Source organism: Sus scrofa, chromosome 14 (genome assembly GCF_000003025.6).
Source record: "Sus scrofa isolate TJ Tabasco breed Duroc chromosome 14, Sscrofa11.1, whole genome shotgun sequence".
NCBI lineage: Eukaryota > Metazoa > Chordata > Mammalia > Artiodactyla > Suidae > Sus > Sus scrofa.
Window position 1 is genome coordinate 11,880,890 of NC_010456.5, and position 27,681 is coordinate 11,908,570.

A 27,681-nucleotide genomic window follows, 5' to 3' on the forward strand; every position below is an offset into this window, starting at 1 on the left:
AAGAGCCTTTCCCATATGGAAAGCAGAAGGCAGGGCTCAGGGTCGGTAGTTTAAAGTAGAAAGAAGGCCAAGGAGAATAGGCACAAACAAAAAGGTTTGAACAAGAAGGAAGCCAGGATGAGGCTGAAGAGGTTAGTTCTTATAAACCAAATGCCAGTTGGCAGGGTGGTGAAAGAAAGGCTAGTGAGGTGATGGGTATAAACTTGGAGACATTTGGGAGTCTAAGGAAGGAGAGGAAGGAGGGTCGATAGAGCCATATGACATTCCGGCTTCAAGGAGGAAGTATATGTTGAGCTGGACCTTAAAGGCTGCTTCATTTTAATCGGTAGACATGGTGGAGGGTGGTGCTCGGAGATGGAAGAAAGAGAAAGGCACAAGTCAGCATCTTAGAAACAACCAAGAAGAATCAGGCTGAGGGGGGTGAACACTTCCCTTGAGCTAATAGAGGTCTATGAAATATTTTTGAGCACAGGAAGAATCTGATGGATCTCTGACTTGAGAAAGCTTACCTTGACCCGGGTGCATTCTTGTAGGGGAAGGTTTGATACCAGAACGTGGGTTGAGCTGCTGCAGTAACCCAGGCTGTGCTGGAGAGGTGCCTTGGAGATGGAAGGTCTCTCGAAGGTCAGGGAAACTTCCTGAAGACAGTGACATCGAAGCTGAGACTTCCAGGAAGAGTATCAGAAGTCAGGTGGAGAAGAGGAAGATTGTTTCAGGCAGAAATTAAAATACGAGAAAACTCCAGAGGACAGGAGCACATAGCGCATTTAGGGAATCTGAGTGGTTTTGTTTGGTTGGAGTGCAGAGCGTGAGGTGGGAGAGTGGTGAGAGGTGAGGCTGAAAAGGGTAAGCAGAGGGCCCTAGGAGTCAGCCCAGCGAGTCTGGGCTTTAATCCAAGGACAGGCCGCAAGCTGAGTTGTGCTAATAGCATATTTGCATTTTAGAAACATCGCTTTATGGGGGTCTCAGTGTGAGGGTGAATGAGGAACAGTCTAGAAGGGAGACCAGGTAAGAAGCTATTACAGCAATTTAAGCAAGAAATAATATCCTGGAAAGAAGTGTTTGGTGACTGAATGGAGATGAGGGTAAGAGGGATGGGTAGTAGTGAGGCTGGAAGGAAGATGAGTTTCATTTTGGATAAACTGACTTTTTAGATACCTGTGGAACAACCAGTTGAAGGTTTGCTTTAGAGCAGGGCTGCCCAGCAGAACATTCCACAGTGACTGGAATGTTTTGTACCTGTACTGTCCACTGTGAGAGCACAGCCGAGGAACTGAATTTTTCATTTTAATTAATTAAAGATAAACTTGAGGAGTTCCCATCATGGCTCAGTGGAAACGAATCTGACTAGTAACCTCGAACATGCAGGTTTGATCCCTAGCCTCGCTTACTAGGTTGAGGATCTGGCGTTGCCTTGAGCTGTGGTGTAGGTCTCAGATGTGGTTTGGATCTGGCATTGCTGTGGCTGTGGTGTAGGCCAGCAGCTACAGCTCTGATTCACCCCTAGCCTGGGAACCTCCATGTGCCTCAGATGTGGCCCTAAAAAGATGGGGGAAAAAAAAAAAGCTTAACTTGAATAACACATGTGCCTCGTGACTACAGTATTGTCCAATACAAGTTTGGAGTGTAGGATATTTGGGTGTGGTGTCGCAAGAGAGGCCTGGCCCAGCTGTAAGTGGAGAAGTCATTAGCAAAAAGCCATTCGAGATTGAAGCCGTGGAAATGGATGGGAACCTTCACAGAGTAGGATGGAGTCCATGGTTTCTAGGATTTTTTTGTGGTGAATGGGAACGTCTCAGTGGTGAAAGGATTGACACAGGGCTTCAGTCTATGGTAGCCCCAACTGTTATTAGGTTTGTTTCTTCCTTGGGTGTAGCATTAAAATGTTAAGATGATTTATCCTGCTGGCCCCAAATGAGTTTGTCTTGTCACTAAATCATTCTCTTACTTTTTTTAGGACTCTCCAACCCACCAGAGTGAAATCTACTTTGCATATAGATATCTCTCTCTCCCTCTCTCCTCTCCTTTCCTTCTCCCCTCTCCCTCCCATCCCTCCTCCTCCCTCTCTTTCTCCAAGTGAAATTATTTGTAAAAAGAGAGAGCAGAACAAGATGTTGCTTCTGCATGGTTTTGAGCTCATTATTTTTGTGTGTGTGTGTGTGTGTGTGTGTGTGGCCACACCTGTGGCATGCGGAATTTCCTGGGCCAGGGATCAAACCTGAGCCAAAGCAGTGACAATGCCAAATCCTTAACCACTATACTACCAAGGAACTCCCTCATTATTCTTGTTTTTTTACTTATTTACATTAGCAAGCTTATTTGCGTTGATGCTGCCAAACCAAATAATTTGAATTTACATTGACTCTTGTTACCCCCAGTTACTTACTGTCAGAACTTTGAGTAGGGGCATAAGGGGATTCTGAGAAACAGCTCAGAAGTAGAATTATCTTTTCCAGGCCTTCTCAGAGGTGGAGATGTAGAAATGACTTTCTAGGATTTCTTTTACCCTAACCATATTATTCTTTATTGTGGAGCTGCTGCTACATGTCTCAGAGATCATTTTCCTTCTGTACCTTGTACTCATGTATTTGTGTAACAGATAGTGACTTTTCTTTACTCAGGGGCCACACTGTGAAGGCAGTTTGTGAGTCATTTCACCTGGCCAAAGATTCTGGTTTCAAAGTTGTGGCTCATATGATGCCTGATCTGCCAAATGTGGGACTTGAAAGAGACATTGAACAGTTTACGGTAAGTGTCCTGAACTCCTGGAGCGTGCCTCTGCATGCTGCCTCTGCCCTCTCTGCTCTTTTTGATTATTTACTGTTGGTTTTCTCCACAGTATTAAAGCAGTACATCCTCATTATAACAGAGTAGAAAGGAGGGGTCACTTATAGCCCCAACACCAGATAAAACCCTCATGTTGTAATACACTCCCGGGACTTCCTTATGCATTAGCTTTTTTAGGGCATGAGGTGGTTTTTACATCTGTACACACAGACAAAACTAACATGTGTGACAGGTAATTATTTTCATAGCTTTTTCACTTAACATTATAACAAGCATTTGTTCCTGTTATTGCCTGGTCTCTGTTAAAATGTGAGTATGCTTAAATGCTTAATTTCTTTGGATAAATTGGCCACACTTTGCTTAACCACTTCCAACATTTTTTTAAACTGAAGATGTTATTAATTTTTGATATTATAAATAGACTGCATGTAAACGGTTTTATGCCTATAAGTTTTTGTAGTATTTAGGATTATTCCTTTAGGATACATTTCCTAGAGTAGAATTAACAGGTGAAGGTATAAACACTTTAAGAATCTTAACCATATTAATTAGTTGCTTTTCCAAAGGTTGTAACAATTTATACACATTTTAGCAGAGTTATGTTTTTCCCCAGATAATTCTCTCCTGTTTATGTATTTTATACACACACACATACACATACATACATTTAATGTTTTTATTTTTGTTGGTTTGTTGGATAAAAGTGCCATTTCAATTTGTATTTTGTGGAGTTCCCATCGTGGCACAGTGGTTAACGAATCTGAGTAGGAACCATGAGGTTTCAGGTTCAGTCCCTGGCCTTGCTCAGTGGGTTAAGGATCCGGCGTTGCCGTGAGCTGTGGTGTAGGTCGCAGACTCGGCTCGGATCCCGCGTTGCTGTGGCTCTGGCGTAGGGCCACAGCTCCGATTCGACCCCTTGCCTGGGAACATCCATATGCCCAGGGAGCAGCCCTAGAAAAGGCAAAAAGACCAAAAAAAAATTTGTATTTTGTAATTATAAGTAATAAATTTTCAGGTTTGTATTTAATGTGTATAATTCTTTCATCTTTTTGGATTGTATGTTTTTGTCCTCTGACTACTCAATTGAATGTGAATATTTTTAATATTAACTGTATGAACTTTCTAGGTAAGGACATTATGGATTCATTGCTTTTTATATTTGTTAAAAATATTCCCCCCCAAAAAAAACCCAAATATTTTCCCCAACCTAACGTTGGCCATTTACTTTTGTCTCTGTTGTCAGATCTGTCGTATTTACTTATTTATCTAGTGATGATTTCTTCAATACTTCTAAGCTTAGAACTGCCTTTTTCTTCCAGGATTTCATTAAACAGTGAAAGAAAATGTTCTGTTTTCTTCTAGTCTTCTTTTCTTTGAATTTTTATACCTAATTCTGGGGCTTGGTTTTACTTCTCACATGTTAGCTTGATTCATGTTGTCTTGGGAAATGGGATTGGTCAAAACTCTATTTTCCTTCAGATTCTCAGGTAGGGAAAGGAAAGTGCCTGAGGGATATCCTTTTATCTTATGGCTGCAAACACAGCACACAGCAGTTCCCGCCAGGGATCAAACCCATGCCATAGCTGTGACCTGAGCAACAGCCGTGACAACGCTGGATCCTTAACCTTCTGCACCATCAGGAAACTCCAGGGATATCCTTTTAGAGAAGAGGATGAAAATAATTATCAAGTTATTTCATCTACAAAAATACATTTATTTTGCTCTGATTATTAGAGTAGAATTTATCATGCCTTATTTATGAAGTTAATAATTCTTTTAAAGTATATTTTTATTATTTCTAAGCCTATGAATTACAGCTAAAGTCCCATTTATAAGACAGCATTAATTCACATGTTCACAGATATTACTAATTTCCCCACATTGACTGTATAATAGACATGAAGTCTAATATCTTCTCATTAGTACTCTTAGCCGAGTACTCAGACTTCAAGCCCTAAAGGTACCTAAGACACACTTTTCTTTAATATAGCTTAGGTGGGCCAGTGATATAGCCAGAACTCATAACTTTAAGTACCCTTGGAAAAAAAGACATGTCAAGTAATAGCAAATGGCTGAATCTCACTATTCATTTTCCTATAGTGTCTTTAAAATAAAGAATAGTTCAGAAATAATATTGCAAAGACAGCCCTTCATGTAAACAGCTTTATCTGCTTGTTTATAATCTTCTCAAAGAAACCCACAGGGAAAATGCGTAGACCATATGCCTTTCCTATTGCAACCTAGCAAATGAGTGACAAAATAGAGCTAAAATGAGAAATCTGATTTCTCTCTAGAGGAAAATTCTCTGAAAAGTTAATTTATAGATTGCTTTCATAGGATAATGGGAAAAAATAATAACAAACCTGAACATGCACTTCACAAACAGGATATTCAGATATTCAATAAAACTATTCAAAAGTTCTCAAAGTCATTAATCTTCAAGGAAATGAAATTTAAAATTATAGCGCATGGCTACTATATATTTGTCAGAATAGCTAAGAATAGCTAAAATTAAGAAAGACAATAGCAAGTGCTGGTAAGAGTATGGAACAACTGGGATTCTCATTTACTGCTAGCAGGAATATAAATTGGCACATCATATTAGAAAACTGTTGGACAGTATCTGCTAAAACTGAACATATATGCATACTCCATGACCCATGACCCAGCAATTCTACCCCTACGCATATGGACACATATATTTACAAAAGACATGGTCACAAATTACTGTGGGTATTATCATCAGATTGGGAACAACCCACATGTCCATTAAAGCAGAATGTATAAATAAGTTGCATTGTAGTCAAACAATGAAATACTATAAAAGTAAGAGTCAATTAATTATGACTTCATGCACCAACATGGCTGATTCTACTCAACATAGTATTGAGCAAAGGAAACCAGGTTCAAAAGATGACCGAACATACAGTTCTATTAACATGAAGTTCAAAAGCTTTGGGTGGAATTGTAACTGGAAACAGACATGTGGTGGGCTTCTAAGGTTTTGGTAATGTGTTTTTTTCTTGATTTGAATATCTGGGTGCTGGTTACATGATTTGTAAAAATCTCTCATACACTTAAGTTTTGTGTACTTTTCTATATCTAAGGTATTTCCATAAAAATTTTACTGAAAAATCTCAAAACTAGTTTTTGTTTAGGAACTCTTGTTTGGGCCTATTTGGAATTCACAACTTTTCCTAAATTAGTAGGCAGTACATTTTACACTTTTAAAACTTTTTTGGAGTTCCTGTCGTGGCTCAGAGGTTAACGAATCTGACTAGCATCCATGAGGATATAGGTTCAATCCCTGGTCTTGCTCAGTGGGTGAAGGATCCGGCATTGCCATGAGCTGTGGTGTAGGTTGTAGATACAGCTCGGATGCTGTGGCTGTGGCGTAGGCCAGCATCTACAGCACCTCTTGGACCCCTAGCCTGGGAACCTCCATATGCCTCGGGTGCAGACCTAAAAAGCAGAAGGAAAAAAAAAAGCCTTCTTTTTTCCCTATTTGGATTCTGGAGCCAGACTGGGCCTAGTTTGAGACTCCTGGTCCCACCACTTAGTAGTGGGTGGTTATAGTTTGTTCCACAGTTTCATTTCTGAAATGAAGCTTTTGGGAAGATTGGCAGAGATGATACATGCAGCACACTTAGAAAAATGCCTGGTGCATTGTGAGGTTCGGTACATCTTTGCTGCTGCTGTTGTCACTGCTCCCACTACCCTGTATGTCATCAGACAAGAAGTCCTGTTTGCCACTCCCTCTGAATATCTTTCAAAGCTGTCTCCTACTCTTCATCCCCACTGCCACATCTTTATAGTTGATGCTTTTGTCAGCTCACTGCAGAGGTAAACAGCTTAGTTAAGTCACATGGCCACAGTAATGTTCTCTTCTAATGTATCATCCACATTGCTACCAGAATGATATTTACTAAATTAATTTTTACCTTTATAATATAAAAGGTATTAGTTAATAAAATTGTTATTAAATAATATTTGAAAATCCACTGAGTCTTTTAGGAGTCGTCTCAAAACACAGTTGTCCTCTGCTGCTTTCAGCTGTTGGTGGGCTTGGGGATCCTAATATTTACCGCTGTTTTCTTCAATCCATTGCTTGGCTTGCTTTTTTCTGATTATCAGTAGATAGATTCTCTTATAACCTGTTAATTCTTTTTTTTTTTTTTTTTTTTTTTTGGTCCTTTTTGCTATTTCTTGGGCCGCTCCCGCGGCATATGGAGGTTCCCAGGCCATAGCAACTCCAGATCTGAGCCGCGACTGCAACCTACACCACAGCTCACGGCAACACCAGATCGTTAACCCACTGAGCAAGCGCAGGGACCAAACCCGCAACCTCATGGTTCCTAGTCGGATTCGTTAACCACTGCGCCACGAGGGGAACTCCTAACCTGTTAATTCTTTTAACTCTCTTCCCATTCTCCCAGTATTGTTAAGTCACTATTTTAGTGACATTAGTAGTCAATGTTTACACTACAATTTTTATGTAAATTATTATGGTTCACATGGAACCAAGTAATATACTATGCTATACTTTCTTTTCTTAAATAACTTTTGTTTTTCCTAGCATTGGCAGTAAAAATGTCTTTTTTTAAATTTGCTTATCAGTTACCTGAGTTGCTGTAACCTTCAGATGTGCCTTCTGGGTGTTAAAGCCTCTTTCTCTTTCTCTTGCACATGCCTATCAGGTCTTCTCTGAGATTCTGCCCCCCCCCCTTTTTTTTGGCTGTTTGGGCTGTACCCCAGGCATGTGGAGGTTCCCAGGCTTGGGGTCAAGTCGGAGCTACAGCTGCTGACCTACACCACAGCTCACGGTAACGCTGGATCCTTAACCCACCGATCGAGGCCAGAGATCAAATCCACAACCTCATGGTTCCTAATCAGATTCATTTATGCTGTTCCAGAATTCCTCTTAATTATTTTTTTAGGCCAGAGACATAGCTCCTGGAGGTCTTATCTTCTAGCTCCACACTAGACTGGCACTTCTCTGTGCCTGGTTCACAGGGCTCTTCCTGAGGGCTCCTCAACTCTACTCTCTGGGGTTAGATCCTTTGGTTTTGGAAATCAAGTTAATGCTTTTTATTGGTTTATTCCTTTATTGAAACACATTCCCTGGAAGCTTTCTAAGAGATAGTTCATCATGGGAAGTGAGCTTTTTACATGCTTAAAAATGTCTCTCTTCTACCATTACTCTTCAAGAATTCTATAAAATTATTTCCCCTCGTTTTTTAAAGACATTGGACCACTGTCATATAGCTCTTGTAGTGCTGTTTAGGAGCATAATGTTCTTATTCCTTAATCCTGTAGTATGTATTACCCTATTACCTGTTTTTTTTTTTTTTTCACTCTGGAAAATTTTAGGACCTTCTCTTTGTCCTATATGTTGTGAAAATTCGCAGGGGTATGTCTGAAAAGTTTTTTTAAATTAACCATACTATGTTTTGAAGGACTCTGTCATCTGAGAAATTTCCTTGTACTACTGTGTGTTTTTCCTCTTTCATTTTCTGTGTTCTCTTTCTAAAACTCCTATTATGCATATTCTTTTTCATCTGTCTTCTTTTTCTGCTTATTATTTTCTCACTTTATCTTTCAATTTTCCTGTTAGATGTTTTTGTTACAGGTTTAATTTCCAAGAGTTCTTATATTATCATTGTTTGGTTTTCTGTAGCATCCTATTGTTCTATGGGTGTAATATATCTTATCTCTCTAAAGGAATTATAGGATTTTTTTTAAGTTTTATTTTTCCTTCATGCAATGCCTCTGTTTCTTTCAAGTTCCTTTTTGTCTTTTTGTTTTGGTTTGACCTTCATGTTCTAGACTTTGCTCCAAGTATCTGCTAATCCTTAGCCAAATGGTCAACTTTAAAAGTAAGGGGTGAAAAACCAAGCTCTTTGTGGCTATCTGCTGGGATGCCTGTGGGATGTTCATGCAATAAGCCCTCCTTTCCTTAGGGGATTCCCATATGTCAGTATCTTGAACTCGTATTTAGGGCCATTTGATTAAACCAGAGGTGAACTCTCTTTTTCTTGGGGAGTGTGTGTAGGTCACAGAAAATTGGCTGCTGGCGTCCAAAGCACTGGGCAGGAGTCCACCAGTCACTGTGCTGGCTTTCACTTTATCTTCCTGTTGTCAAGCTTTGATCCTCACCCAGATCTTCTTTGTACCTGGAATCTCAGAGTCCAGTGACTTTTAGTTTCTCCAGGGAATGAACAGGTAGGTGACTGCCTATAGAAGGACTAAGGAATAGGGGCAAATCCCTCTGTGTACAGACTTTGCTCCCACGCTCTCTTGCATCCTGCCTGGTTCCTGCTACTTCTGCTCCATGAGCTTTCCTGGGACTCTGATGTGACTGAGCTACTCTTTCATCCATATCCCCTTGTGCAGATAGTATGTTTGCTGTTTTCTTCATTTGCAAAGTCATTTACCAATCTTCCATTTTCTGTCTTGCCAAAATTTATTGCCCCTCCTGTCTCATCTGATGTTCTCTTTGTTCTTCTGGGTTTATGCTTTTGAAAAAATTATTTGCTGTTATTTTAGTATGATTTTGAACACGAAGGGAAAAAACTCCACATATTTTAATTCTCTATGTTTAACCAGAAGTCCAAAACTAATTCTATTCATCAATATTCTTATGAAAGAAGTATTTCAGCCCACATGTCTCCTAAATTTATTATGTAAGTAACCAGAAGTAATTTACTGAAGTCCTTTGTTCCAGTATGGATGCAGACTAGGTAGAGAGTGACTTGCATACATACTCTTTGTGGATGGCTATAGAATATTTATTACAGATGTGATGAATCTTTAATATATAAATGTTACAGAGAAAATTACAGTTGCAGTAGAATAGCCCTAAGAGCAAATGGTGCACAAAGATTATAGCATTTAAGACTACAACAGAAATCAATGAGAGAGATCGAAAAGTCTATAGTCATATTTCTTCGAAAAGCAAGTTAAACAATAGAAAGCTCTGCAAGAAAAATGTAGCACAGGATAAAAAAGCATTTTCACAGTTCACAGATGCAGTACCACTGGCTGCATAGACGCCAGCGCTGGGATCGGGGTGAGAGGGAGCTGTGTGAGTCCACCCTGACTCCTCCATCACATGCCAAGCAAAAGCAAGATAAGAGCAGCTTGGCAGTGCAGAGTCCTGGGAAGGAGAATGCCTGTGTCTCCTTGCTCCATCCCAAGTCAAGAAATAAGGCAGCCAGCGGGGACGATACAGCACAGGAAATGACTGTGTCAGAGGAGACAAATCAGATGTATTGCTCAGTGGCCAGATAATGAATGGCAGTGTCTATCTGGGTTAGGATTGGTGCCAGTTGTCCTGAGGACAAAATACTCATATCCAGGGGTAGGCATACTTTTTCTGCAGGGGGCTATTTAGTAAACATTGTAGGTTTGCAGGCCAGCTGATGATCGGTGTCAGAACTTTCAAAAGCTTAAACAGCTAAAGGTATTCCAGTATTTATTTATTGATTTATTTGCTTTTTAGAGCTGCATCTGTGGCACATGGAAGTTCCCAGGTTAGGGGTTGAATTGAAGCTGTAGCTGCCGGCCACAGCAACTCGGGATCTGACCCACACGTCTGTGACCTACACCACAGCACATGGCAGTGCCTGATCCCCAACCCACTGAGCAAGGGCAGGGATCGAACCTGCATCCTCATGGATACTAGTCGGTTTCCACTGCGCCACAATGGGAACTGCCTTTTTTTTTTTTTTTTTTTTTTTTTTTTTTTTGTATTCCATTTTTAAAGGAGGAGACAGTCTGGAGGTGAAAGGTGAAGACAGGCATCAGAGAAATTGTCACTGTGATGATGTTAAGAAAGCAATAATACAGAATTCCAAAAAAATTGTTTTAAATGAAACAATTTGTATTTGAAGGTCAGGAAGGCTTCTCTAAAGAATTGGCATTCGAGCTGAGACCTGAAGATTAGCTCGATGAAGAAAAACTGATGAAATTTCCAGGTGGAGGAAATTGCTTCTGCAGAGGCAGAAAGGCGAGGTGGTGAGGGTGGCATGCCGTGACAGCGTGGCAGCGGACAGGGGCTGGGTTAGCAAGGGCTTGGCCGTCCAGCACACACATTATTTTGCTCCGGTGAAGACTGTAAAAATAGTGAGTTTCTATTCTGTCTGCCTTCCCTCACTTGATGGAAAGGAAGGGCAGTCTAAGGACCAAATAGGTGTGAGAGAAACCAGTCCAGAATTGCAGCCTTACTGTGAGTAACCTCTGCCTAACTAATGGAGAAGTCACTTTCTCTCTTCACAGGAGTTTTTTGAGAACCCTGCTTTTCGTCCCGATGGTTTGAAACTCTACCCTACCCTGGTGATTCGTGGAACTGGGCTTTATGAGCTGTGGAAATCAGGAAGATACAAGAGTTACTCTCCCAGTGACCTGATCGAATTGGTGGCCCGGATCCTGGCCCTTGTACCCCCATGGACTCGAGTGTACCGAGTACAGAGGTACTGTGTTATTTTCTGTGCCAGAAATAATCAGTGACAGGTCTTTCTGTCCACAGTTCCAATGAGAATAGTCTGAGTGCAAATTGAAGGGTTTGATTTTTTTAATTAAAAAATGGGACACCTAGAATGCTATCTGTAAATAGGATGAAAATGAAAGAATAGCAGGTCCAAGCCACTTTGCCAGTATCACATTTATTCCTGTGTTCATTCATCCACGAGCCAGGAGATGAGGATGATGGCAGGTAGGCATGGTGTTTGGTTCCAGGAGCTGATGATCTGTCTAGCATTTCCTTTTTCAAAGATCTGCTTCAATCCAGATACAGCAACTAGTGTGGGGGAAGACCTGTAACCATGTATCTGATTTCCTTGTTCTGGAGCCTCTGATGAAAAAGAGTAGCAATAAGCATTCTTTACAGATATTAATGTAAACGTGGGGAAAGAGTGGTGTATTCCTAATGGTGTGAAGGAAATCATCTTAACAGGTTTTTTTCCCCCCAGGAGTGAGAAACTAAGATCTCATTTACAGTTGTGAACATTTTTTAGACTAGAAACATAACTTTGAAGAAAACATTTAGAACCGTAAATTTACCTATTTACCTACAGTCCTGACAAAGCCGTTCCTGCGTTTCCTGGTCATTAAGGCACATTTCCACCACCCTGCCAAAAATTGCCCAGATTCCAGTATTACCAATATAAAGTGAAATGGGGACTGGCAGATGCTGTCCAGTTAGCTGCTGTGACTAGTACTCCACTGAGCACAGAGATTGTGCTATTAATAATAGAAAGCAGAACTGTCAAGTAAAGGAAAAGTATCAAGGATATATAATTATGAATTTGCTTAAAGGTCAAAGGCTATACATATTTCTGCCACAGTGTATTGATTTTCTTAAATTTTTAAAATGATTGGCCCACATTAAGAACCTAAACTGCTTAATGATCTCTATTTCTTAAAATTCAGTTAAAAATACTAAGGAGATAGTGGATAGAAAATTCACCTTTCAAAATCATTTGCATTAGAGTTCCCATTGTGGCTTAGCAGGTTAAGAACTTGACTAGCATCCATGAGGATGTGGGTTTGATGCCTGGCCTCCTTCATTGGGTTAAGGATCCAGCATTGCTATAAGCCGTGGCATATGATGCAGATGCAGCTTAGACCTGGTGTTGCTGTGGATGTGGTGTAGGCTGGCAGCTGCAGCTCTGATGTGACCCCTAGCCTGGGAACTTCCATATGCCATAAGTGCAGCCATAAAAAGAAGAAGAAAATTATGTACATTATCCTTCCTCTTCTTTTCAACTCTTCTGGAACAATTCAGTCTCAAAGACATTAGGAGATACTGAGCAGTGCAAGCATCCACATGGGGTGCCACAGGGCCCAGAGCTCAGAGGGAGGCTGCTTGAAGAGGAGAAAGAGGTGTGGTTCAGGCTGTTGCAGCCCAGATGTGTAGGAGGGCATCTCACTGCGGGCTGACCTGGCACCAGCTGTCAGAGCTTAGCAGGGGGAGGAGGATGTCTCCAAGGGCTGCAGAGACAAGGACAGCAACAAAAGGTCGGTAACTTGTAGGGGGTTGATCTGATAAGCAGATAATATTAAAGATAATGGGAACTGGGTTTTTTGTTATCCCAAAAGGTAATTACAAATATGAAAAAGGAGAAAATTAGAATGTCCCCCATGGTGTTTTGAAATAGGAGATATTGGTGTGAACTGGTGGTTTTTGCCATATTGGTAGATATAGAAATAATTGTAAATGTAACAAAGGATAATAAGTGCCATGTGTGCATGCATGTGTCCTTTTCACAGGCTATTTAATGGCCATGGTTTTTGCATTTTTGTGCTATTTATTGGTGATTTTACTGTTTAAAATGGCCTCTTAAGTACAGCGCTGAAGTGTTGTATAGTGTTTCTGAGTGCAAGAAAGCTATGCTGTGCCTTGTGGAGAAGATGCATATGTTAGATTAGCTTCATTCGGACATAGCACCATTGGCTGTCAGTTCAATGTTAATGAATCATCTATCTATCTATTTAGAGAGAGAGACCTTAAACAGAAACACATGTACAACAAGGCCATGTATTGATCAGTTGATGGGATGTTGTGACCAGAGGCTCACAGGAATCTAACCCTGTATTTCTCCTAGGAATAGTGTTTTCATATTCACTAAGTTAGTGTCCCTGGCAACCCTGTGAATAAGGAGAATTGACTGTACATTGTTTCAAAGTTTCAAAGTACCTCCCACAATATGCTCTTTAGTTACAAAGTGAAAAAGAGTAACTTGACCATTGATAAGCCTGGCAGCTGATCAAAGTCAATAAAATTGGTAATAGTACCAGTCACAGTTGTGTGCCACCTGAAATTATGTGTCGAAAACACAGCATCACTTATGTGTTACGCAGCCAGAAGTCCATAATGTGAATCTAGTTATGAGGAAACAACAAACAAATGCAAATTGAACATTCTGAAAAATAACTGGCGGAGTTCCCTTTGTGGCACAGTGGCTAATGAATCCGACTAGGAACCATGAGGTTGTGGGTTCGATCCCTGGTCTTGCTCAGTGGGTTGAGGATCTGGCATTGCCACAAGCTGTGGTGTAGGTTGCAGATGCAGCTTGGATCCCATGTTGCTGTAGCTGTGGTGTAGGCCGGTGGCTACAGCTCCGATTCGACCCCTAGCCTGGGTACCTCCATATGCCGTAGGAGCAGCCCTAGAAATGGCAAAAAGACAAATAAAATAAAATAAAATAAAATAAAATAAAAAACTGGCTTGTAACCCTCAAAAGTATGAAAATCAAGGAAAGAGTTTCATTTTGAAGGAGACCAAAGAGATTTGATAATTAAACACAACACAGTGTTCTGACTAGGTCCTTTTGCTGTACAGGACAGTATTGAGACACTGGTGAAGCTGGAATGGAGTCTAGGATCCATCTGTAGTAAAGTGCCAATGTCTGTCCTGATTTTGATGGTTGTATTATGATTATATAAGAAAATATCCTTGTTGTAGGAAATATTCTGGGCGAGTTGAGACATCTTGTTCCCAAATATACTTTTAAATACTTCAGGAGTGTAGTTATTTATACTGCACTTGGGAATTTTTCTGTGACTTTGAGATTGTTAGAAAAATGAAAACAATAGAAAACAAATATGCAGTTAAGTAGTTAACAACAGTCAAAGGAAAATATCATTTGCATTTAAGTGACTGGGGCAGCCAGACAACAGTGTAGACACCACTTCCCAGCAGTAGAGCTTGACAACAAACATCACAGACTAGATAGAAATTTACAGCCATATACACCATAGTTGTTTTTTGGTTTTGGTTTTTTTTTTTACCAAGAGTAACAAAGCATAGATCACATGGGCAATCAGATAAGAATTCATATTCTCCTCATTCATTTTTAGTTTTAAATTTCTTACTGCTCTAACCTTTGGGTCAAAGCAACAAACACATTACTATAACATTAAAAGCTTAATTTTATAGACATTATGAAATATCATTGTGGACATTATCCTGACTTCCCACCAGCTGAGAAAATAAGGACTTGAGACAACAGGAGCAGCAAGTATAATCTCTTTAGGAAAATTGTAAAGGAGTCATAACAGGAAGAATTAAAAACACATATTATACAACCAAAAGATTGTATGGGGAGAAAGGCATGATAGTATGGATAACCAACTTGAGGCTGATTTAAAAAAAAACCTCCATGGCTCAGCAGCTAAGGATCCTGACTAGCATCCATGAGGACATGGGTTCAATCCTTGGCCTCACTCAGTGGGTTAAGGATCTGGCATTGCTGTGATCTGTGGTGTAGGTCACAGACATGGCTCAGATCCCCCGTTGCTGTGGCGTAGGCCAGCAGCTACAGTTCCAAATGGACCCCTAGCCTGGGAACCTCCATATGCCACTGATGCAGCCCTAAAAGACAAAAAGACAAAAAAAAACCAAAAAACCTCCCTGTTCCCAGTTCTGTCTTGACTGCGTCCCAGCTCCCTGGAGAATCGGCCAGTAGAAGAGACCCCTGCTCTAGTCCAGGAGGCAAGACTGTCAGTTATATTTCTCTATCAATACATCACTTACAGGGTTTATGTGGAACAGGTGGTGCAGAGGGATGTAGACTTGAGATTTTATGACACTCTATTACTTTACCAATAAGCGGCTGAATGAAAACTTAATAGGATCGTGTAAAACAAGAGGTAAAAATCTCTTTCAAAATGTAAAATTGGTGATGTCCTCAGTGAGTCTGAGGATAGTTTGTTGTTTGAAGAGAGTAATGACCCAGTTCTTAACACAGCGAATGCCTTTGGTGGAGAGTCATCTGCAGTCTAGCTGTGATGTCAAATTTTCATGCTTTGGGACTGATAATTTACTTTTTTTTTTTTTTTTTTTTTTGGCCTCCCTGCAGCATATGGAGTTCCCAGGCCAGGGATCAGATCCGAGATGCAGTTGCAGCCTAAGCTGCAATTGCCGTAACACCAGATCCTTAACCCATTGTACTGGGCCAGGGATCAAACCTGCGTCCCAGGATGCCGCTGATCCTCTCGCGCCATAGTGGGAACTCCTGTTTAACTTTAAAGGCAATTATTTTCTGCATTTTTTTAAGATAAAATCTATAATATTTTTCATTTTATTTTTATACTTTTTATGTTTTTCATATAGCTATAATATTGTTATACAAGTTTCCATTAGAATTCTGGTTTTTATGTAGCTTACTGTGGACTGATGGTCAATAAAGCATTTGTTTTTCTATAAGCATGGGCAGAATTCCTTAAATATATTATGTTACTTTATGTTTTACATTGACTATTACCAAACTGTTATTGTGGCTACCTACATAGGAATTTATTCAAATTTATTATATTTTGCTATGTTTTTTATTCATTTTATATATTTTTTTCTTTGTATATTATATTTTGCTTAAAATGATTCAAATTTATATTGACTTGCTTTTTTCCCTGTAGCTAATTATTTTTCTTTCGATAACAGTTATCTCTTTATATATAATTTGCCAGTCATGGAATTTGGATCGTAAAGGAGATAGATGATGCTTTTTATTGAGATATTTTCAGAAAAATCTTCATAAATTTTACCTTTCAGAGGACTTTTGAATGATCTTCTCTTTACTGGTCAAATATGGAGGCTAAGGAACCAACAAAGCCATGTCCACGTTCATATAGTACACTAAACACTTAATAACAATTGATAGGTGCATTTTGGTAAAACAGCTTCCTATCTCTACATAAAAACTTTATACTCCATTAACTATTGTTTTAAAGTTATATTCAGATATAGCTAGAATTTGGTATATCTAGACTTCTAGAAAGAGACTTGCATCAGAAGCGCTAAGGAAAGTGTTAATGGGTAGCTCAAGCATTATATACAAATGTGAACAAGAGAAGCTAGTGTTTGGACATTGTTAAGGGACTGAGAAACCTTCTGATTTGGGAAAAGAGAATCATATGGTTCTGACTGCAGTGTGTCTTCCAGCTTCAGTTTTGAACTTTTAATTAAAACGTATCTGAAAATGTAGAAAACTGATCGTGGTCTTCAAGTGCAGTTCACCACCCTCACTCTGTTGATTTGGAAGCAGTTGGTATGTTTTACTAGAAAAAAAACGTTGGCAAAGCAGAAAACCTCCTCCCAGTATGTTTAAGCCATGTGACTTTAATAATTATAGTTTATTTTTGTTTTAAATCATAGTAATGGAAAATCATATGTGTCTTTGTGTTCTGTGCCTTTGGGAAATCTGGCTATTTCTTTGTAGGTTCATCTAGTGACAGCTTCTACTCATTATAAGCAATTTGCTTAGTGTTGGCTAGTGAAGCTAAATTTGTACATGGAGAAGATGATTTGGGAATTATTTTTTAGACATGTTATCAGAAAGGAGGAACAGAGAAAGGAAAGTGGGAGGAAAGATATTTCAAGTGAAAACAATGTTTTACACTTGTCTTAAAAAAAAAAAAAAAGTACAGGTGTTCCCATATGGCTTAGTGGGTTAAGGATCCGGCATTGTCACTGCAGTGGCTTGGGTCATTGCTGTGACACAGGTTCAATCCCTGGCCTGGGAATTTCTGCATGCTACAAATGCAGTGCCCCCAATTAATTAATGTAAAAATTTTTTAATAAAAAATACTATAATTTACTGTTAGATTCCCTGATTTTTTTTAATTGGTCATTTTTCCCTCACTGCCCCCCCCTTTTCTTAACAAACTTACACATTAAATGTTTTGACAGTTGATTTGATAACATCTTACTGGGTGTTTTTATGAAGTAGCAACCCAAGAGATGATTCTGTACTGCAGCCCTGAAGGGTGCAGTCAATGATTAAATGTAAAATTCTGTCCAGACACATGATGGAACCACATTAAACGGCAGCTGCCCACAGGCTATTTGACAGCTGTCTGCCTTGATGTGATTTTTAAGTCACTATGAAGCATTAGAATAGAATACTAATTTGCAACCAAAACATGCTTCTGAAGTGTGAGAAACTTCAGACCACAAAAGCCCTAGACATCACTTTGAAAGGTTTTTGATGAGCAAATTGCAAATATTTGTGCCTCTAAGCTTGAAACATTCATTGCCTGTTGAAATAGAAAAGCGAATATTCTTTTTTTTGTCTTTGTCTTTTTTAGGGCCTCACTGTGGCATATGGAGGTTCCCAGGCTAGGGGTCTAATTGGAGCTGTAGCCGCTGGCCTACACCACAGCCACATCAATGCTGGATCTGAGCCGCATATGCGACCTACACCACAGCCCACAGCAACGCCAAATCCTTAACCCACTGAGCAAGGCCAGAGATCGAACCCGCAACCTCATGATTCCTAGTCAGATTCTTTTCCCCTGCGCTATGACGGTAACTCCAGAAAAGTGCATATCAAGCCAAGAAAGTGAAACTAGTTTGAAACAAATTGAAAAACCTAAAAAACAAATTGAAAAACCTAAAAAATAAAACCTAAAACCAACTAGATAGATGTGGCAAGTTCAGATGGTCAGTAATCTCACCTGGGTTTTGAACTCCTCAGAGACTGTAGTAGTGTCTGTTTATTCTTAATATATTACTTTGCGGAGAGATGATGCTCAGCATATATAGAACATGCTCCCTTCATTTTCAGTGAAAAAACTTTATCATTGAAGGTGGAGTTTACCACATTTTTGTTACCTAATGAGGAAAAACTCCCATCTGGTATGCTCCAGGCATTTCACTGCCAAAGACCATTAAAGCCATGTTGCATTTTTGTACTGACAGACATAAGTTTAAGGACATTCATGAACTGTCAGCATCATCATTAAAGCCCTATGTCACCAGATCCACAATGACTTGTGCTTCATGGTAGTCAGTGCCAGGTTCAGGGACCTGGGACCTGTGTTCCATAGGTCCTTAAACTTAATGCTCTGCTCTCACCATCTTGAAATTATTAATAATTTTTTAACAAGAGGCCTCCCTCCCCTCATTCACATTTTGCACTAGGCCCCACAAATCATTAGCCAGCCCCTTTTTTTTTTGTATTGACAGCAGCATACCTGGCATCTGAAGAAATGGAGAGTAGAAGTAGTGAGTGCAGGGGTGGCAGCTAAAGTAGTTGGGAGATTGGTTACATTGAGCAAAAAGTTGTCTGAATGAGCAAATTATCCACATAATCTCACAGCTTTTTAAATTTATGTATAGAAATAGTTATATATATAGATGGAGTTCCCGTCATGGCTCAGTAGAAACTAATCTGACTAGTATCCACGAGGACGCAGGTTCGATCCCGGCCTCACTCAGTGGGTTAAGGATCTGGCGTTGTCATGAGCTGTGTTGTGTTGTAGGTTATAGATGCGATTCAGATCTGACATTGCTGTGGCTGTGGCATAGGGCAGCAGCTACAGCTCCAATTCAACCACACTAGCCTGGGAACCTCCATATGCCTTGGGTGCAGCCCTAAAAAGACTATATATATATATATATATAATATTTTATTTATTTATTTATATTTTATTTTTATTTTTATTTATTTATATTTATATTCATATATATATACAAATGTATATACATATGTATTTATATTCATGTGTGTGTATATATATATATGTATATATATATACACACACATATATACAAACATAAATTTCTTAGTGGCATACATTGGGAAGATCTAGAGGCAATGATACCTCAGTAGTGATGAGCACAGTGATGCCCAGATCTTGGTTCCTAAATACCACTGTCCTCTAAAAGGAATCAGGGTTGCTTGGGTAAATGGCCGACTCCAGGGCTGGGGCAGCAAACATCTTGTTGTTCCAGAAAGTCAGGAAATATTCAAAGAATGATGGGGGCATGTCAAAAGCACCAAGAAGCTAGTCTAAATTCATGCCCACGGACCAAATCTAAACAACAAAATAAATAATGTTAATATCAGATTAAATTTCATTGAATAAAATAGAAATCTATGAATTCATAAATAAATGAATAAATAAATAGAGAAGGGAACATTCTTCCTTGAAATAAAAGCTCAACTAATAAATGCAGAAGGGGCTCTAGAACCACTGACGACCGTTACGGGGAAGGTAATAGAGCAGGAGTCATCCGTGGATGCTAGACTGTAGTTGGAGGGTTGGAGATCCAGCTCTCATACTGTAACAAGTGTCCTTTCAGTCTGGTTACTAACAGATTTTGCACATTTTTGTGCTTTTTGTTGATTTTGCTTTTTAAAATGGCCCTTGAATACATTGTAGAGGTGCCATCTATCTAGTGTTCCTAAGCAAGAGAAAGATGTGATGTGTCCTAGGAAGAAAATAAGTGTGTTAGATAAGCTTCATTGTGGCATGAATTACAGTGCTGTTGGCCCCAAGTTCAATGTTAGTGAATCAATTCTGTGTTAGTAAAGCGTCTTTAAAAACATAAAACAAGGTGCTGTGTTGATCAGTTGAAGGAAACTAAAGGCTCACAGGAACCTATCCCTGCATTTCCTGTAGGAGCAGTGCTGCAGAATTTGCTAGTTCTTGGCACATTATAGAACTTCACTGCCCTGAATAACCAAAATCAAATGTATCTCTCACATAATGGGTACTAACAGTCATTAATAACAGCAGTTGATTTTATCAGATTAATTTCATATCATGCATAACAGTGTTTTAAAAAAAAGTTGCTTGCACATTCCTTGCTAAAATAAATTATTTTTTACTTCACTAACCTTATTTCAGTTTCATCAGATTACTAATTTAAAATGTATTTGATTTTAAGAAATTATAGTTCCCAAGATAGTTTATTTTACTAAAAAGTACAAGTAAACCATATGAATTAAGTAATCACTCTAAAAATTTTCTTATATCACTCTCGTTTGTTTGTTTTGTTTTGTTTTTTAGGGCCGAACCCATGGCATATGGAAGGTCCCAAGCTAGGGGTCAAACTTGGGAGCTACAGCTGCCAACCTACGCCACATCCACAGCTATGTCACTCTCACTTTGAACTCTCTAATACACCATTGTCTTAAAGGATTTGGGCTTATTATTGCTTTATGGTAACTTACAGAGCCTAATAGATTTATTGAGTATAGTTTTTAATGCTAATTGATTGGCTTTTGATACTTTTGAGTGAGTGGGAAATATGAGAATCAAATGGATGAATTAACTGTTTTTATGTAACACTTGGAGAGATAAGTGAAAAGGAAGACTCAAAATGATTCAAAAGCAAAAATGAGAAGAAAAGAATTGGCATATTCTTTAAGTCTTCTAATGGAATACACATTAGACAAAACAAACTGGAGACATGTCTTTAAATAGGAGATGGGCTGAGCACATTCTTCAGATTTTTTTGAACTGTTCTGTCTTTAGATACTCATTTTTGTATGGAAGGGGTGTTGAGGGCTACTAAAATGAAACTCATAATTTCAACTTTTGGTTGAAATTTCCTTGATACCTGGCACTTTACACAATATTAAATGCCAGGAAATAAATTTTATCTACTCCCATCTTTAGGCGGGTTCTTATTCTAACGTGAAGTCACTTCTAATTTAGAGTTTTAGGAAACAAGAATTTATTCTTTGAGACCAGTTGTCATCTAAGCCAGGCTTTTGCTCTCTGGTTACTTGTCATTTAGCAACTGTGTGGGAAAGTGTTTATAAGCTACAAATCAGTGTGTCAGTAATAATTTTTACTTTTCCTCTTTAAACAAGTTGGATTTTGTTTTTTTAAAAGTTTTATTTCTTGTTTTGTTTAGTACAGATGCCTCTTCAGCCAAAAATCTTTAGCGATGGTTATTGGACATTTGTTTTGTACTTTGTAATCTTATACAGTGATTTTCATTAGGTGTTTCTCACAACAACCCTGAGTGATAGGTAAAAATCATAATTGCATAGATGGGAAACCTGGGGATAGAGAAGCTGTGAACCTTGCTTTCTGGTTAAGAAAATTCAGCCTCTGCTTTCCTGGTCTGCTTTGTAGGTTTTGGGAGGGGGGGCTTTTTTTTCCCCCTTTTTAAAAATATCCCTGCCATACTGCTGTAGGGCATGATTTATATTTTGCAACAGCTGATGTTCTTCTCCTACAGAGATATCCCAATGCCTTTAGTGAGCTCAGGAGTAGAGCATGGTAACTTGAGAGAGCTGGCATTTGCAAGAATGAAGGACCTTGGAATACAGGTAAGAGTCTATCCATGACTATTGAGATTAAAGTAATCTGAGACACAAAAACTTGTGATACTGTCACATTACAAAGTTATAGGTTTCATGTATCAAAAGCTTTCATGTATCAAAGCCATTCTTACTGTGTAACGTGTTGAGGTTGAAGCTAGTGGTTGCAAAGCCTGCATCCTATTCCTTACACCCCTCTGCTTTCTTCCAAAAGAGTGTAGGTTTGTCGATTTAGTGGTTGTTTTCTTCTACCTACTCAAATAGCCAACTATGTGTTTGACTCCTTTTTAAAGAACATTTTTCTTTTAAAGTATTGGGTGTTCAATTTTTGACTGGTGGTTATAGAAGAATATGACATTTGAAAAAATGTGGATTACTTGCTGAAATAATTACCAACGTGATTCTCTGGATATACCAGTCTCCCTCGCCCCAACCCATGTCTATTCATTAACTTATTTATTTCACAAATAGTTACAGAGCATCTCCTTTTTGTTCTCCCTGGAAATACAAAGAACATAGGAATCTGCAATTTCACAGTCTTTGTGGGTGGTTTTGAAGTCATGATAAGGTTTCCATGCCCAGGGAACTGCTTCTTAGAGCTAAAGAGAAAAAGCCAGGAGGGTGTTCAGGCCTGAGCACTGATTCCTGGCCTCTGCCTTCAGAGAGCCTGATTCACTAGGTCTGGGATGGAGCTACAGGATGTTCTCACGCACGGCACAAACATGGAGCACACTTTGAAAGACACTATTTTAAAGACTGCATATCATGTTTGTGAACCTACCCAAAACATTTCGTTCTCTCTATTGCGGAGGAAACTTTTCAGAAAATTGTTTGTCCAGGGGAGAGTTTGTGAACGTTATTGGTTTATTCTACTAAAAAAAATAAACAAAGTTCTAGAGAAACAGCAAATGTGTGTACAGTAATTAACAGCCCCAGACAAGAGTGTGTACTTGGCTCTGCTTCCCAGTCCCCTTGTTCTCCAGCTTCTCCCTCCTCTGAGAATATCGCACATGGCCAGAGTGACCTCCTTGGCCTGATTAGCCTGATAACCTCATCATCCAGCCATCATCTTTAACCTTGTAGCCCTCATAAACCTTGATAGTCTCTTGTAAATAAACTGGGATCGAGCCTAAAGACTGGAATTCAGTCATAGCCAAAAAAACGTCTAGTTCGTACTGGCAGTGTCTTTACTAGAAAATTAAGCACACACCAATCTCTGCCTTAAAAAGCATTCACCTCCCTTCCAAAAAAAGCAAAAATTATGCAAGTGTTCATTATGAGCATGTAATATGGGTTCCTGGGACATAGAAATAGCTTTGTTTTTACAGAACTAAATAATGAGCTCTTACTTTCCTCATGAAATTCCATCCATATATAGCAGTCTTTGCTAAATAGGCTGTTAGTAGTATAGCTATATGGTATCATCACATTTCCTAGGGCCATCTTTTCTCACTGGTAGAAAATATTAGAATCCTAGAAATAATTTTTACAGTTTGTTCTATAGGGGAAAATATGCCATAGAACATAGAGCAGATTACTATAAGTGTTTTGTAATTATAAATGTCAGGCTGTATAGCATGCACATTGGGTTATGGAATAGAAGTGAGCATTGCATCCTTTAATTTGGCCATGCAGACCTGTCACTGCTTCCATATCATCTCCAGGCAGCTTTGTGCCTCTCAGGGCACTTGAAGAGCCAGTCTCTGACCATGGTTCAGATTGAATAATAAATAGCTCAAGTTTTTTTCTTTCCTTTCTTCTTTCTTCCCTTCCTTCCTCCCTCCCATCTTTTCTTCCACAGAATGCTTCTCTGCAAAAAAAAGCCATCTTAGCATCCCTCTTTTTGATATTTCTAAAATGATACAAATATGGTGATGCTAAAAATAGTAAAGGAAGAATTAAGAATTCACTTTTTACTCTTCTATAAACATAGGTTTGGATTGCACTTTCAGATCATTTATATCATCTGGGTAAAAACTTTTCAGATTTTTAGGATGTATGTTCTTTACTTTCATTATTACCTATTGATCTCCTTTGGATTCTAAACTTATTTTAATAGCAGTACTGTACTAACTTCATGTATTTCCATTTAGTTTTTCCCTGTCCTCAGATTTATTAAAGGTAGCTTCATTTTTAAATTCATTTGTTTTTTCTCAATGTAAATTATGTCTAAACTTAATTTTGAGCCTAGGATTTGGTGAAAGTTTCAATAAAAATTGAATTAGTTACCAGTTTTATATTTGCCCCTCCTTCCCACTTGTTTTTCTTTTCTCTTTTCCCTTCCTTCCTTTTTTTTTTTTTTTTTGGCAGTGTCGAGATGTGAGAACCAGAGAGGTTGGAATCCAAGAAATTCATCACAAAGTACGGCCATACCAGGTTAGTTAGTTTCTTCATTTTATAGAAAGATTTGGTCCTGTCCATCAATCTTTGTCAAGCCTGGGCCTACACCTACTTACCAGTAGAATCCTAGAAGTTATTGAGTAAACTAAGAGCAAAGAATAATTGAGAATCAGGTAAGATGTCAAGCCAGGAAAACCAGATATGAAGAATCAGGTTAGGAAGACCAAGTTTGAACTTCATTGTAGGTCAGCACTGTATGGTAGAGCTTTCCAAAGTGTTGGGAATGTTCTGTAATCTATGCCACTTAGTATGGTGTCAACTGCCAGTCACAGATGACAGTTAAGCACTTGAGAGGTGGCTAGTGCGAAGAGTACTTAAGTTTTTAATTTTATTTAATTTCAAATAATTCAAATATAAATAGCCAGATGTGACTTGTGGCTACCTTCAGGTAAAGCTGAATGTGGTCTGCTTATTTCTATGTGCAGCTGTTAAATTATTGCCCATTGGTGGTAATCAGGTGAATAGATCAGCCCTATTATAGGGGTTCCATAAATTTTATTTATAATGAATTAACTTCTCTCCTACAATGTTATGTTAGCTATTTGTCAGCTTTGCTGTGGGGTTTAGCTCTCCTGTGGGAACCCATTTGAAAAAGGCTAGAATAGATGATGTTTCTGTTCTCAAAATGAATTGTTTATTTAACTGACATTTTTCACATTTCAGACCTTTTGAGGAACAAAGTTTTAGACCCAGGCACAGTTAGCTGATTGCCAGATTCATGTGCAATCCAGTTATTCAGCAAACATGATGTACAGAAGGAATGTAAATATTATTCTAATTACTCACCTCACTGTGGGTCCAGTCTGCCCATTGTCAGAATATATCTAGGTGTGACCATCCCCACAGTTGTGGCTTTCCATGTATTGTTTGTTTATATATTCCATGTAGGTATATCGTTTATTTATGCAAAGTACAGGGGCCACTTGAGCAGTGAGCAAGGGTCAGAAGCCCATGTAGATTGCCAGCATAGAAGCTTCCCCCAAAAGCTACTCTCTGGTGATTAGATTTTATTTGATATGTTAATCTCATAACTAGACATACTATTTTAAAGGTCCTGTGGGGTATTTTTTTCTTAAAATCCCATCAAGGAATAAGTGGCTAGTAACACAGTTTTTCCACCAAAGCAGGTTTTAGCGGCAGAGGGAGGGACTAGAAAATGACACCCTGGAGTTCCCTTCGTGTCTCAGTGGTAGTGAACCCAAATAGTATCCATGATGATGCGGGTTTGATCCCTGGCCTCACTCAAGTGGGTTAAGGATCTGGCGTTGCTGTGAGCTGTGGTGTAGGTCACAGACGCATCTCAGATCCTTCATTGCTGTGACTGTGGTGTAGACTGGCAGCTGCAGCTCTGATTAGACCCCTAGCCTGGGGACTTCCATATGCCTTGGGTGCAGCCCTAAAAAAGACCAAAAGAAAGAAAAGGAAAGAAAAATAAAATAACACATAACAATTCTGGGGCCCCAGGGGGCTCGAGAGAGCTACACAGGTGACATGATAATTTCACCTTGGAGACTCTTCAGGAAGGATCAGAGATTTAAATACATGGGAGCATTTACTGAGCCAATCTCTGTAAGAATCTCAAGGTTAATGAGGTTCAAATATTTATGAAATTGTGAAATTGTTTTCCTTTTATAGTAGTCCATGAACAAGGAATGAGCTCTCACTTAATCTGTTATTTAAGAGACAAGTAAAAAGAACTTAGTTTGTGATTATTTAGTCTTTACCCCTAATTGTGGATATTAGTCTAAATAAATACATGTAATGATAAAAATGTACTTTGCGCTCTAATTTTAAAGTTTTTGGTGTGCTTATTGAACAGGTCGAATTGGTAAGAAGAGATTATGTTGCAAATGGTGGCTGGGAAACATTCTTATCATATGAAGATCCAGATCAAGACATCTTGATTGGCCTCCTGAGGTTACGAAAGTGTTCAGAGGAAACATTCCGCTTCGAATTGGTTGGAGGTGTTTCCATAGTCCGAGAGCTGCATGTGTATGGAAGTGTCGTCCCCGTAAGCAGTCGGGATCCCACTAAATTTCAGCATCAGGTATCCTGGATTCCATGGCTAGTTGACTCTAATTAAGAAATTGCCCAAAGGAGGAAAAGAGAAAAGGAATTGGGGGGTGGGGTGGGCACAAGTGGGAGCAGAGGAAGAGGAGAGGGGAAAGGGAGGTGCGGAAACACAGGAACCAATGTTGTTGTTCAGAGATGTTTCCTCCTTAAACTACATCCCTCTGGGTGTGGGGGTGGGGAAGAGACAAACTGAGACTCAGTCAAGTGGAATATAATAATAGATTGAACCGCATGAAATTGCTATTTTTGAAAGTCAGAAATGCTCTAATACCAGCAATTTTGTGTGATTCAACTATTTTGGAATCAAAGGAGATGATAATGTGAAAGAGGGCACTTACGAAATGTTAAAGGACGTCATAAACGCAGCTCTGTGGTATGTGGTGGAACACTGTTCCACTCCCCCCAAACAGCCTAAATAAGGAACTCACTTTTTTAAATTTCTGGAAAATAGGTTAAAACGACGAGTGGAGGATACAGTTTACACCCCCAAATTGCTGATTTAAGAATACTGCCTGGTTTCAAAAAGCCTTTTAGAAATTGAAGGGGTGACTAATAAATACAGGATTAGATGCCCCAGACTTTCATCACCTGGAGATTGCCCAGAACATGTTTAAAAAGAGACCGAGGTTGAGAGGCAGGTACCCCCTTGCTGTGACTGGATTATATCGTTCACAGAACACCCTTTGATGACTTCTGTTGCAAAGTTATTCCTAGTCTGCTGCCGTGTGCTTTGGGTGTAACTGAATGGTTTCTTTCCTTACGTGCATGAATGGTTCTCTCTCTTTTTAAAAGAGTTTAGCAACTAAATGTAAATATTAGCTTTCTTGATGACTTCTTTCTTTCTTCATCCCTAACCTTTGTGTTGCTTCATTTAGGGATTTGGCATGCTGCTGATGGAGGAAGCAGAGAGGATAGCTAGAGAAGAACATGGATCTGGGAAGATAGCTGTTATATCAGGTAACTGGGGGAGGGCAAAGTTCACGGTTCATTCACATTTTTAACTTGGTACCACAATTAAAAGTACCTCAGGCCTCTTTTGCCCTTGTTTGTCACTGTTAGGTTCAAAATTGGGCAGAGTCAAATAGGGAAAGACGGGGGCTCAAACGTAAAATTCCTAGAAGCAGTGTGGCAGAGTAGAGCTGGCAGAAGCTCCCCATCTCTGAGGGGCAAGATCAGTAATCTGTACACTGTCTTCCCCGTGGTCTGTCAAGCAGGTCATCGTTCTCAACTCCTCTCTTGTGCTTTGTGCCCAGTGACTCTGTCTGGGAAAATGAAATTTGATGATATGGATCCAAGAAAATCGTAAATCAGTGTGGAGATTGTCAGTATGGTTGTTCAGAAAATTAGAGTAGACGCAGTT

The 27,681-nt window shown here is 39.2% G+C and overlaps 1 protein-coding gene across 1 annotated transcript in view; it reads left to right on the forward strand.

The window, feature by feature from the left end:
• ELP3 (elongator acetyltransferase complex subunit 3) overlaps positions 1–27,681 on the forward strand; it is a 107,134-nt gene that overhangs the window by 47,943 nt on the left and 31,510 nt on the right. Inside the window, exons 9-14 of the mRNA XM_021072278.1 lie at positions 2,622–2,748; positions 11,065–11,258; positions 21,767–21,857; positions 24,159–24,224; positions 26,068–26,295; positions 27,197–27,278. Of these exons, the coding sequence (XP_020927937.1) occupies positions 2,622–2,748; positions 11,065–11,258; positions 21,767–21,857; positions 24,159–24,224; positions 26,068–26,295; positions 27,197–27,278 (788 nt within the window). The remainder of the gene's footprint in view (positions 1–2,621; positions 2,749–11,064; positions 11,259–21,766; positions 21,858–24,158; positions 24,225–26,067; positions 26,296–27,196; positions 27,279–27,681) is intronic.